Here is a 14,367-nt window from a genome sequence, read left to right as displayed (position 1 = left end):
CAACAACAACAACACACTAGTAAGGATATGGGGAAAGAGGAACTCTTACTGCTGCTGGGAACAGTTATTGGTATACCCACTGTGAAAGTTAACATGGATGTGTCTCAAAAAAATAATCTCAAAATTAAACTATCATGCACTATAGCTGTGCCACTCTTGGGCACATACCTAAGTATTTTGAATCATAAAACAGACAAAACTGCACAGCCATGTTTACTGCACCAGTATGCACAACAGATAAGGAAAGGAACCTGCCTGCATGTCCACCCTGATGGATAAAGAAGGAAAATAGGAAATGTGGTTGACATAGATATACAATGTAATTTTATTCTGGCAAAAAAAAAGAAGAAAAGAAAAAGAAATTAGGTGGAAAATTAATAGAGTTCATGTTATGTGAAATAAATCCTATTAAAAAAACAGACAAATATCAATGTTTTCACTAGTATACAGGAGGTAGATTTATAAATATATGATGTGAAGGCATAAGGGGGACCACTTGGAAGAAAAATTTTTGTCAGTGAGGGGGAAATAGAGGGTTTAGGGGAACAAACATGAGCAGAGTATTGTTTTATATTTATATACGTTATATGTTATATGTTTATATAATATATATGACAATTTCATACTGACCTATTAGTTGATATTCTAATTTTTACAATCTAATAATTAAAATGTTTAAAAGAAAAGGAAAAGTATAAAATATATTTAATGTATGTTATATCTGACTTCTGATTCTGGGGCTTCTGAAGTGATTCTAGAAAATGTTAGTGCACAGAAGAAAATGCTAAGCACGGACATTGTTGTTGTGTAGAGCAGTAGAGATTTCTTCTTCACTGAGTTTTCTGCTTTTCATAAAATAATTTTAAAATATTCCTGTTTGGCTGAGGAGATGATTCTGTGGATAAAAGAGCTTCTGTACAAGTATGAGAACTTGAGTTCGAACCCCGAGAACCAATGTAAAAGCCAGAGAGCATAGCAGGGACAGCTCTAAGTCCAGAGCTCCTAGGAGGAGACAGAAGTAGAGACTGGAGGTACTGCACAGGCTCTGGGGCCAGCCAATTTGGAGCACAGAGTGGGGCAGAATAGAGAAACCCTGTCTCAAACAGGACGGGAAGCAAGGACTGACACCCCAGTTTGTCCTCTGATCATCACATGTATGCCCACACACACAAATATTCTTACAGAAGTTAGGAAAAGGGGAAAGGCGGCAACAAGAAAGGATAATGAGTAGAAAAAGTGATGAAGGATTAAAGCATAGTAAGAAATCAAATATAACTGAGGTAAATTCACCTGCTATATAACAAACTCTTGGATTTCATTGATCGATGTAAGACACTTAAAATGAAAAATACTCAAAGTAAATTTATATTAAAAAAACAAATAAGAGCAGGCATAGTGGCCTATAACTAGGATGCTAACATAAGAAGACCTTGAGTTCAAAAGCCAGCCCAAGCCTACATAATATCCCCTTGTTTCAGAAAAAATAAACAAGCAAAATAAAGAAAAAATGATGCTGGGTGATTGTTCAGTATGTAAGGTGCTTGGCTGTAGGCCCAAAGACCTGCACTCAGATCCCCAGCAGGAGGTCTCCCACCCCTGTGATCCCAGCTCCAGGAGGCAGAAATGGGAGGGTAACGAGTTTGAGACCAGAATAAGTTGGTCTCTAACAAAGAGACATACAGACAGATAGATAGGACGGAAACTCACATGAGCATTTCAACTCCACTAAAAAGATACTCATGTGTAACTAGTCATCAATATTCCTAATCCTGACCACCAGTACCAGAACTAGGATGGTATTTGTTACAGTAAAGGCTGTTCTTTGGGACTGGGGATGTAGCTCAGTTAGGCTTCTTGCTTGGTGTGCATACAGCCCTGATTTCATTCAGTCTCCAATACCACATAATCCAAGAATGACAATGCAAACCTGTAGGCATTAGAAGTAGGCACTTGAAATAGGCAAGAAGATTCAGTTTTCAAGATCATTCTTAGCTGCATGCTTGGGCCAGCCTGAGATGCAAGAGACCCTGTCTGTCTGTTTCATTGTTTTTTTAAGACAGGGTTTCTCTGTGTATCCCTAGCTGTCCTGGAACTCACTCTTAGACCAGGCTGGCTTTGAACTGAGAGATCCACTTGCCTCTGGCCCATCAGTGTATATGCATAACTTGGTCAGCCTGAGGCACTGCAACACTGCCTTATTAAGTTCAATATGGTTTTATAATAATAGAAACATTTTTTTTCCAAGACAGGGTTTCTCTGTGTAACTTTGGCTGTCCTGGAACTCACTCTGTAGATCAGGCTGTGTGTACCACCATCCCTGGCCAGAACAGAATTTTATTTTTTAACAAGAAAAATTGCTTCAATAAAGAAAAATAAGTTTGATGTTTTCCATTTAGAATGGCTATAAAGAAAAGTGTGTGTGTGCATATATGTGCGGGTGTATGTATGCATGTGTGTGTGCACAGGTATGATTGTGTAAGTGTGTGTACAAGTATGCATGTGTTTGTGCACAGGTATGTTTGTTTGTACAGGTGTGTGTACAAGCATACATGCATGTGCACACAGGTATTGGTACAGGTATATGTGCATGCAGGTGTTCATGCAAGAGGTATGAATGTGTGTGTGCAGGTCTGTGTGTGTGCTGCTGTGTGCTCAGCCAGACGTGTGTCTTGCTATACTAGTTTCTACCTTCTTTCCTTAAGACAGGGTCTCACACTGCACCAAAGCTTGCTGTTTCAGCTAGACTGAAAGATCAACAAGTTCCAGGAATCTTACCTGTCTCTGTTGAGGTTCTGGGCATAGGCATCCATGTCGAGCTTTTTACCTTGATGTTGGGGATTAAATGAAGGTCCTCACATGGAGCACTAAATGGTCTACCCCTTGGGCCATCCCCCAGCCCCAAAATATTGTAACATAAAGTTGTAAATAAAGATGCTTTGAGAGTTAGATTAGTATACCTAAAATAAAAATGTAACTGCTAGCCCTGGCTCCTTAGTATGTAACTTTTCTATCAAATGTAGTTAGCCCAACAAGGGCCCTTATCCCCCCCAACCCCCTTCCCTTTCAAGCCAATTAACCAGTCATATCCCACCAGTAGGATGAGAAGTAGTCACTTCCTGCATGACTATTTGTGTGTTAATGAAAGATGAAGGCTTGACCAAGTGTGTTTACTAGCATGGTTTGGGTTCCAGAGAACCCTTTTTATTTTGGTTTGTGTTTTTTGGTTTGGGATTTTTTTTTTCAAAAGAAATTGTTTTACTAAACTTACATTCATTTTCTTTGTGTTAACCCACGCTTATTCTTTTCCCATGATTACATGCAACCTTACTTTATATTTCTAAAAGATTTTTTTTTTTAAGTGACTGAGCTTGAAGGTCTTCAAAAACAAAAAATATTTACTAAAATTAAAAGTCCAGTTTGAGGTGAACAAGTATGTCTAGAGGTTTCCTAGTAGTAACTCCATTAAGAACAAATTCCAAAGCCACAATGAACAATGGCTCTAGCAAGGTTCCTTTGGGTGAAAGACTAGCTTTGTAATACAGTTCACAGCATTCCAGGAATACCAAGTTATTCTAGGGAGACAGAGGCCCTAGGTTTTTTTCACATGCCTTCTGGCCAATCTTGACTGCACAAAACTCCAGATCAGTAAACAACAGAGCCTGAAGGTTTGGGTGTCAGACACTGGAGATTTTACTAACAGGCTGTAGTGACTAGCATGTGGAGGCGGCAAATTATGGAAGGCAACAATTATTTTAATCTGGACAACACCACATAGTTAAGATATCGCTCCCTTTTCACCATGATCAAAGAGTAATGTAAATTTTAAAGTTTTAGTCAGAAAAGAAATTGCAAGTTACTAGGAGAAATAAATGTAGTGGCTCATTGCAGTGGGAGATGGGTAAATTCTGCTTCAGGGAGGCAGTAATGCAGAAGCGACAAGCAGCCCCTTCCACACAGCCATTGTGGCCTCAATGGAAACCAGAATTAGAGACTTTTTTAAAAGACAAAATACCATTTATCGTGGTATCATGTAATGGCAGATGGAACAACAGAAACCAAGGCGGTGCACCAGGAGAATGGCTGACCTCACCCTTGCACTGCCGCCTTAGCTGGCGCGTGCGCGCACAGGGAAAGTGATCTAGGACCACTGGCCTGGATCCAACGTAGAGTCCAGGTGGAGAAAAGGAACTCTAATGAGTAGAAAAGAAAGGGGTAATCACCTGTTTGGGAGCTTTAAATGTGAGCACTTTAAATGTGAGGTGCTAGTGTCCTTGAATGCTTCCTGTGCTGAGATGGATGTTTTCAGGACTCTGGGTCAGTTTAGCTCCGGCCATTCTGGTGGTATAATTTATCTTGCTTACACACAATCTGTGGTTCTGCATTCTCCCCTTCTCTTCCTGGGAGAGTTAATGACGTCCTTTTCTTTGGTTTTTATCCATCTAAGTTCTACAAACAAGATGTTCCTGTACATTAGGAAGTTCTCTTCTCAAGGTGGCCTGGCTTTAAAGTATCATCGGCACATTTTAGCAAAACAGAAACAGGGCAAAGTGGTGTAGTGTGACAAGGCAGGTTCTTTTAAGCATACTGAACTTTTGTGGTAAGAACCACAAAGGTCAGGTGTTGGATTTTGTATGGGTGAGTGTTGGGATTAAAATTCAGTGAGGGAGTGTTAGACCTGTCTAGCTGATACAGTAGTCCTGGTACCTTTACTTGCTTGAGAACTCAGATCAAAGGACCTGGAAAGGTTGGGAAAGCTGATGTGCTAATTCCCCAGCAGTGTGTACAGAAAGCCTAGTGTGGCCCAAAGTGCAGTGACCACTCCTTGGATGCCTTTGATCCTTATCTGTAAACTCTGCTAGCATCTGTCATATAATTGAGGTACAGTCTTTTATTGCTGCAATTAAAACTTTCCAAATGCACTATGTTATCTCTGCCCCAGCTAAAGTCCAGACCATTGTTTGAAAGGTGAGGCTAACAATGTGTCAGATGCTGGACTTGAGGGCCCAGCTCTCACACACCCCCAACCTGTGACTTCTCTAGCGTTTTCATTTCCATCTCACCAAACAGCATAATGGTCCTGAAGTTTGTTCATTCCTTTGACTTCCTTTATCACATAGAGATGGCAAACATTCTGTTGCTAACTTGAAGTGGCTCCAAGCTGCAAGCTTGGAAGGATATTAAACCAGTAAAAGCTTATCAACTGATGCATTGATATGCTGTAAATTCCAGGCTTTTCATTTTGCTTTTGAGGGTGGCCCTAAGTCAACACATTAGTAAGCAATTTGCTGACATGAGATGGATCACTTAAGACTCTCCTGAGCAGACAGAGTTCACCTAAATGCTTTTGTTAGTGTTTTTTTTTTAATGTTTAGCCAGTAATTGCTTTACATATCAATGACCCAGGCTCCTGGTTATTAAATTTATCAAATATCCAAAATAGGAGCCTTAAAGGGAAAAATATCTTATGGTACTCATTTTTTTCTAAATTGAATTTTTATACATTTTGTGCTTATGTGAAATTCATAATATTAAACATGAATGTTTACAAATGAGAACTAAGTTGACATGTTTTTCTTGTCATCCTTGCCCTTTCAATTATGAAGATTAGCAACTCACATAAGAAATGAGGAAATAAGAATTCGTGAAAACAAGAATGTGACACTTCAGAAATATTTGGCTACATTGAACCGTCAGTACATGTGTGTTGACTTTTTCAGTATTAACCTAGAGCCTCACACATGCTAGCACACACTATCCTACTGGCCAGAGCTCTATCTCTGAAAAGATTACTGTTGCTGAGCTGAACACTAAGACTTTAAAGAGCAAGAGCAGTTCTATTTGCCCCTGCAGAAATGCACCCTGACAGCCTTCAGGGTCCTGACAACCTCACATCCATGCTGTGGTTTTAGCTCAATACTGGCATTTTACTGAATTCTGCCACCAGAACCCACTTTAAAATCTAGATAAGCATTGTTCTTTTTCACCTTTTCCCTCTTCCAAGAAGGCATTTGTATTGTGCTGCTTCTAAATATGTACATTTAGGGCATATATTTGTTCTCATCGCTAATCTTTTGCAAACCTAAAGTCAACTTTTTTCAGTGCTAAGGACCTTAGATAAATTAATCAGGTGCTTCCCTAGATCTATGGTACTCATCTGAGGAGATAAGAAATGTACACAAAATAGATAACACGGGTCCTCAAGAGCCAGAAGTCCACTGGGTGAATGGAGGAGAGATCACTTTCAGACCACAGCACAACACATAAAGTGCAGGAAGAAGAAAAAGAAGTTATTCACAGGACTGAGCAAACGCATGGGCCAGACCATACGATTCCTTCAAGACAGCTTCTGCTGAAGTTAGTGGTGACCAATGACACAAACATGGGAGAAGCTGGTACAGCCTCAGCTCTGGCCACCTGAATTGTAAATCACAGTACAGTTCCCTCTCCTCACCTCCAGGGAGCCTGCAGGTTCCCAAGTCAGTGGTGTTCCTACTACTGTAGTAGCTCTTCATTAAAAGAACAGTGTTTGTGGTCTTTGATCCTGGGGGAAGTACACTGCCTATTAAATACTAGGTCAGTTTCCAAGCTGTTTTAATAACCAGCCCCACAGAAATGGTACAAGCCTTAATCTACTTCATCATGTAATGCCTGTAAGTGATAAAGTGAAATTTAGTTTAGATTGAATAACATTCATTTAATAGTTCTTAACCATCGTTACATATGAAGGGAAGTATTTTTGCTTAAAAACTATTTCTTTAAAACTAATAAAGTTTAAAATAACTAAGTCTATAAAATTAGAAAGGAAGGAAGTGTAAAGGTGGTATTACTCTGATTGGCAGTGAATTCCTCTCTGAGTTCGAGGCCAGTCAGAGCTACAAATTGAGATTCTGTCTCAATAAAACAAACAAAAAATATTAAAACTTCAAGGAAAAAGGAGTACCATGAAGGCAGACATGGAGAAAGGAAGGGAGCAAAGAAGGTTAGTCTGGATAAGGGATGTGGGAAGATGAATGTGAACATAAACAGCCAGTGGGTCCCTGCTGTCTCACCTCTGTGATGGCAGGGTCCAATGTGTCATTGGTTCATAAGCAGTGCCCGCTGGGAAAGTGCCCAGGGACAGACCACTGAATCCGCTCATGAGTCAATGAAGGATCTTGAGGAAAAGATGCCTACAGGTGTGGGCCTGTGATTTGGGCGCATATCAAACTTAGCTCTATTTGGAACTGGGGAGGGTGCCTTGGGCTTGCTGCTTGGGGTGCCTGAGGGATCTCAAAGTGAAGTGCTTCCTGGCAGCAAATAAGCAGGCCTAGACTGAGGAACAGATAGGATTCAGAATTGCAGTACGCTGCAGGGTGCGGCAGGAAAAGGGCAGAAAAAAGTGGGACTCAGCAGCTAGCCAGCAGAGAGAGAGAGGGGGTGGGAGAGAACGTGTCTGGGAAGCCCACTTACCTCTCATGCTCCCAGAAGGGAGTGACCGGGTGTGGGTGTGCGAGGCAACCTTGCGCCCCAGCATAGTCTTGTCAAGAGCGCCTCCTAGAGGACAGGCCTTGGGACCCACTGGCTGTTTATGTTCACATTCATCTTCCCACATCCCTTATCCAGACTAACCTTCTTTGCTCCCTTCCTTTCTCCATGTCTGCCTTCATGGTACTCCTTTTTCCTTGAAGTTTTAATATTTTTTGTTTGTTTTATTGAGACAGAATCTCAATTTGTAGCTCTGACTAGCCTCGAACTCAGAGAGGAATTCACTGCCAATCAGAGTAATACCACCTTTACACTTCCTTCCTTTCTAATTTTATAGACTTAATTATTTTAAACTTTATTAGTTTTAAAGAAATAGTTTTTAAACAAAAATACTTCCCTTCATATGTAACGATGGTTAAGAACTATTAAATGAATGTTATTCAATCTAAACTAAATTTCACTTTATCACTTACAGGCATTACATGATGAAGTGCCTGCAGCAGATGACAGTCATGTGAGGGATACAAATACCGTGTAGTTATGAAATGAAAACAGAAAAATTTTAATACAATTTTTCTCTGCCCTTTTAAATTGTTGTGATTGGTTGTTTGGAATAACATTCTAAATTATTAGCACGAGCTAATCACTTAGCTTTAAACTGTGTGGTGTCTGCTGAAGTGCAGATGTGAGGACTGAATTCACATGTGGAAGCCTAGAGTTACCATTTCCCGCCTACACACATGCTAGTCACCTCTCAGCAGAATAGCTGCACCATAAAAGGAGCTGCCTGCCTGGCCTGCGGCCCCACTACAATTCCAATATTCTACTGTTCATACCTCAGATCTTTCTCCTCACCAGCACATTGTGTTGAGTATCGTGTGACACTGCTCTGGGAAAATGTGAACAAGTATCTCCTCATTCCAGAAAGGGAAGCAACAACAGAGCAAAGTCACAGTACCACTAGAGGCCAATTTGGTGAACCAATGAGTTTACTAAGGTTATTGGATAACTCAAAGGCACAGCCATCACAGAAAGCCCACCACAGCATGGAGATGCCCTCTACACAACATCCAGGTAGTTGGACAAATCAGTCTCCTCTCTATAGCAGTCCTTATGCTTCTATAACCTTTAAGGAAGGGGTCATGTGTGTGCTCAATTTCAAGGACTTCCAGAGACTATGAGTTGCTTACTTCCTGAGTCTTAATGAGCTTCTCTCTGGGATGGAATTTCTACATAGCCCTGGGTCACTGGTGGGCACTTTCTCCCACAGAAAAGGCCCTAGCTACCCTGGTTGCTTTTCCTTTCTCCTTTCCCTGGACAAGTCTCAGAGAAGTCACAAGTGGAGAGGTTATAATAGGCTCCACCTTGTTATTAGAACTGAGAAGGAAAAGTGAATGCATAGAACAAAGAGAACAACTTGAAGCAGCAAAGGAAAAGGATTTTCCAGATCTGAAGCTAATCCAGACCAAACTTAAGTGGTCAAAGACCCTCAATATGACTTAAAAGGGGGTCAGTGTTCCACCTAGTAATGCTGTGGAAGACCTCAGGAACAACAGGGTGTTCAAAGGAACAGCACGGCACCACACAGATGTCTCAGAGGTTCAGCATAAGCCAAAGGTCTGGGCATCATCAGGGGGAAGTGCAACAGCCTAGAATTCTATGAAAACTGTAAGAAGAAGAGTCTGAGAGAGACAAGAGTTCAGACGGACAATGCCGTTATGACTCCAAAGTGTCTTCTTGGGATGAGCACTGAAGATTGTGTTTCCTAAAGAAAGAAAATTACCCTAGATGGGAGTTTGTGGTATAAGTAGTAAGTGAAGAGAAAGAGGGCTATCTCATAGGCATTGAATCTGCCAAACAAGAATAACAGTGTGTCCTCAACAAGTCAAGTCAGAGCGTTCTAGTGTTTGCAAATCTGGACCGGAAAGGGATACTTGAGTGAAAGCATTCTGAGACCCTCATATTGGCTCAGAAGATAAAGATCCTGGTTAACTTTGGACTGTGATGATCTAAGCATGCATCTCCAGGGTGGGAGCTAAAGAATAAGAGTTTTCACCTTTAAGGTGCTAGAGAAAAAAGCTAAAAATACAAACTTTGTATTGGAGAACAGAGGTTTATTTGTTTTGTTTTTAGTGTGGGATGGCTCAGCAGGTCAAGGCAAGTGATGTGGAGCCTGATGATTAGAGTTCAAAGCCCAGGACCTACATGGAAGAAGACAAGAACTGAGTCCCAGTAGTTCTTTGACCTCCACACTTAGGCCGTGATGTGCACACCCACACAGGAAATAAATGCAATAGTGACGAGTAAGGTGATGGAACAAAAGAATACACAGGTGTCAGTAATTACACAAATGAGACTGATCAGTTGTAGGGTAGTGTGCACACACCTGTGTGCAGTCACACTCAGGTCTTATTCACAGGTGCAGACAGCCAGCCTAAGCATCTCCAGTCACAGGTGAATGGGAAACAGTTTCTAAGTGAGACCCAACTACTGTGGGCAGCAGATGAGCATGTGATGGTCATCTGTCACTGTACCCTTCTTACACCAGTCTCCTATAGTCTAATTTCCCAGCTCTTAAGATTGAATCCAGTGCCTCATTTATGCTGGTTAAGTGAACTGATGCCAAGCCCTTATATTTTGAAAAAGGAGCTGTGGGTGGCCCTGAATGAGATCCCTCTCCTGCCTCAAATGGCACTGATCTCATCTCCTAAACTGCTTGTCTTTCTGAGGCATCAAAGTCCTACACAGATGACCACAAGCCAGTTGGCTTTAAATTCTAGGAAAAAGGCGGGTCTGACCTGAGATGGGGAACAGCATGTAAAATGCAAGTGGTAAAATGGTATTCTGGATATACTGGGTAATGAAATACTAAATTTATAAGCCTATTCAACATGGTTACTAGAAATTTTAGCACTGTTCATGTAGCTCCAACTACATTCCTGACACAGTGGTGTTGTATAACTAACTCCTGAATCTTTCAGGTCCTCAGAGCAATTATATTATGGCAAAAGACTTATAAATACAGCATGTGATGCTATGCAATAACTAGATACACCCAGTCTTGGAAAGTGATTTCCTTAACAGAAAATGTTCTTCCTCTTGCTCAGAGAGACCAAATCTTTATAGTAGCCTCATTGAAATCCAGAGAATTATTCTCTTTCCCAGCCATCTGACTCTTGACCCTGCAAGCTCTCCCTCTGTGACTGTGCTATTACTACTCACCTGAGCATTCTGCCAGTGTAACTGTCCCTAAAAACTCAAACTGGGACTAAAGTAGAGCACAGTGCTAGAAGCAGGCGATGCACAGCCATAGTGCCCAGGATCTAGGGCCTTGCACCTAAACTGGACACCCAACATGAAAAGATGATCTCTTCTCTATGGAACATCCTAGTGGGTAAACAGAGTCCCTCTGTTTATCTTTAGCTGGGCAGCATATAAAGATGGGTGTCACCTGTGAGTTCCTGGTCTGAAGAACCTGGCCATAGTTTCTCTTCCTATCTGGAAAGGCTGAGCCCAGGAAGGCAACACTGGTTGAAGAGATATAAATAATCTACTTGTTAAGAACAAAGAGCTAGGTTAGCTGACCTAGTGAATTATATTAAGTATCTGTGAAAAAGGAAACTCAGTATGATCAGAGAATGCTCTTGTGCCTGTCATACCCAGCTTTCATAAATACTGGTATAATAGAAAACACTGTGAAATTTCATTTTCTAAATTTATTAATTATAATGAAATGCTGTGTGAAGTGGTACCATCCTATTTTGTAGACATTTGAACTTCTGTCTAGAAGGTAATTGTGAAGAATTCCCTACAATTATGTTTGAAGCAAATAAGACCACAATTGCAATGGCATTTAAGCACAGGACATTTAATGTGCATTTTAATGCATGTTCTAATTAAGAAAAATAACTCATGAAAACTTACAGGAAAAAATGAGTTGGAGCAGCTCATTATACAACTTTGTAAGCAAACCACTAACAACAAAAAAAAAAAATCTCTTTGAAACTGGCTTTCATGTAGCTCAGGCTAGCTTCAAGCTTTTGATCCCCTGCCTAAAGTCTCCTGACTGCTTGGGTTATAGGTGTGCACCACCATGCCTCCTTACTATCTCAATACAAACCCCACTAAAGTTTAAGGCATGTTACACTTCTAATAAGTTATATAGTACTTATAAAACTTTGCTCTTTTAAAATAAGGCGACAGCATCTTGAGGAATGGGCAGGCACAGTGTCAAACCATTGTAACTGTAGAAGGTAAAACCACAGACGTCAAAGAATCACAGCAGACGTATCCAGATGAGTCAGGAAGCAGGCAGGTTAAGGTCTATTTAATAGCAGTAGGTAAAGCTAATGGGAAACTTGCCCGGGAATACCCAACCTTCCTGTGTGGGTACAGTAGTTCACTCTAGTAGGTGCTTAAAAGAGTTGGGAATCCTGTTCATGCCATTCGAGATGACTACATGCCCTGCCTCAGCCAGCCAGCATCTAATACCCAAGTCATTTGTCCTAAGACCAGTTGCTTTCCTAAATCTGTTTTTGTATGATTTTATAATTATGTGTCTGTGTGTGTGTGTGTGTGTGTGTGTGTGTGTGTGTATGCTCATATATGTACATATATAACTTTATAAAGTAACTGGGTTTAGAGGAACACTAGAGACTTATTTAAGGTTAATACTTCAAATGCTGCATATGCTGACTCTATACTGACACTACTAGTGTAGAATTCAACCTAAGTCCCAAGGGATCTTTCTGTAGTGGGGCATCTTTGTTATCTGTGCTAAGAGGAAGATTTTTAAAGTCATTCGGCAAGGTGTGTTTCAAATTGAGACCTTAGAGCTTAATGAAAAAAAAAAGAAAAAAGAAAAAAAAAAAACCAAAGCAAAGCAAAAAGACAAACCTCCTTTGCTTGGATTCCCTCTTTTCTGCTTACACTAAGAGCACCTATAATCTAGAGCCACAGCTTCACAGGCTGATGAGCGAAGCATAAGAGATAACTCCAGTCCCCACATGCCTGGTGGCAGTGCCAAGAAGTTACACACTGTGCTGTGTAAGTCCTCTAAGATTCTAATTCCTCCCTCCTGCCAGCTTTAGTCCCAGATACATTCCTTGCTAACTGCAGCAGAGGAAAAAGTATCTTCTCTGTTTTTACACTTCCCTAAATTGTTGAGCTGGAATCCTGTGAATCAGACCAACAAAAGACAGATTAGCAAGAGAAAAGTATAAACACTTACTTAATAAAGTCTCCTGGGACATGGACACCTTACAGAAATAAAGACCTTAGTCAACAGCTAAGCAGCAGTAAACTGGGCTCTCACTGATGAAGAATGTAAAGTCCCAAAAAGGAGACAGCTGAGGACAGAAAGACAGGCAGTTTGGCCTGACCTATTCTAGGTTTCTCAGGACTGCTGTCCTCAGAGATTACAGTGGGGCCTCATGACAGCTTCTGGAGAAAAAAAGAAGCCAAGTTCCTCCTTCAGGAATGACTCTGCCCTGTCATTCAGATGCTCCAGCCTATGCCTCTGTTCTCAGTTCACAGAAATCAGCCACCGAATCCTATGCTCCTACAACACCAACATAGATGAACTCTTCTCAGAAATCGACCTCTGCTTGGCTGTAAATCGTAGCATTCTTCAGCAGTTAGATGAAAGGTGTGGCCATGAGATCACTGAGGAGGACTGGGAGAAAATCCAAGTGCAGGTAGGCTTCAGGCCAGCTTCCTTGCTGCCTCTGCAGAATGGGCTGCAACCACAGGTCTGTAAGGGTGAGAGCCTTGGTGAGGTCTGCCGTGGATGGGGCACCCAGGCCTTTGCCATGAGCTCAGTGATGACCATCAGGGTCTTTCATTTTGAAATGTTAAATGTTCTAGTTTTGGTGGTGGGCGTTAATGAACAATGAAAACCCAGAAGGGCAAGCCTACGCTTCCTGCCCTGTTCCTATATCTGTAATAGCCTAAGGGAGGGAAGCAGGGCTCTTGAAGGACTCAAAGCCAAGATGTAGGGGAAAACATAAAACATAGAATTGGGAGTTTAAAGAAAAAAAAAAAAAAAAAAAAAAAAACAGCCGGGTGGTTGTGGCATACGCCTTAAGTCCCAGCATCTGGGAGACAGAGGCAGGTGGATCTCTGAGTTCGGGACCAGCCTGGTCTACAAGAGCTACTTCCAGGACAGCCTCCAAAGCCACCTGTCTGGAAAAACCAAATGTTTTTCCACTTTTAATTAAAAGGCACTATATATGCTATATTATTAATGCTCAGCATTTTAAAAATATTTTTGTTTTAAAATGCTAATTATAATCTGTACATCTCACATCTTAAATATTTAAGATTTTTCAATGCACTGCCCATTTTCAGAGGACCCATGTCTTGGAATTTAGTTCTCACTGTAGGTCTGAGTAACTCCTATTACAAATCACTATTGCTTTGTGCTGCAGGCTGCTCACAGGGAGATCTATGAGTGTTCCATCTGCCTGACTCCTCTCTCCCTCCATGGTGACTGCCGGCAAGCAGCTGTAGGAGCCAGCAGCCAGCGTCCCCGTGAGACAGTCCTCCTGTCCTGTGCCCACCTGTTCCACCATGCCTGCCTCCTGGCCCTGGAGGAGTTTTCACTGGGAGACAATGCCCCTTTCCATGCCTGTCCTCTCTGCCGCTCCTGCTACCAAAAGAAAATTCTTGAATGCTGAATTCATGTTCAGGAAGTTAAGACTAGAACAAGAAAGGGGCTAAAAACCCCACCTTGGTTTTGGGTCTGTCCTTTGTGATTATATAGAGGAAATATAAGGACCCATCTAACTGTAATCCTTATTATATAAAAAGTAGTTTGCGCATTTGTGAGTTTAGTCACTTGAAATAAATGAGGAATAGTGTTACTCAAAATATAGCTAATGTCTGACCAACAGTCAGGAAACT

At 41.3% G+C, this 14,367-nt stretch overlaps 1 protein-coding gene across 1 annotated transcript in view; it reads left to right on the top strand.

The window, feature by feature from the left end:
* The window catches only part of Rnf32 (ring finger protein 32), a 32,314-nt gene extending 18,130 nt beyond the window's left edge, over window positions 1-14,184 (top strand). The window contains exons 7-8 of the mRNA XM_051203157.1: window positions 12,993-13,160; window positions 13,893-14,184. Of these exons, the coding sequence (XP_051059114.1) occupies window positions 12,993-13,160; window positions 13,893-14,141 (417 nt within the window). The 3' untranslated portion in view covers window positions 14,142-14,184. The remainder of the gene's footprint in view (window positions 1-12,992; window positions 13,161-13,892) is intronic.
* Window positions 14,185-14,367: the final 183 nt, after the last annotated feature.

This window comes from Phodopus roborovskii, unplaced genomic scaffold (assembly GCF_943737965.1).
Source record: "Phodopus roborovskii unplaced genomic scaffold, PHOROB, whole genome shotgun sequence".
Classification (NCBI taxonomy): Eukaryota; Metazoa; Chordata; class Mammalia; order Rodentia; family Cricetidae; genus Phodopus; species Phodopus roborovskii.
Note: the sequence above shows the minus strand (reverse complement) of the source record. Positions and strands in the feature narration are given on the sequence as shown.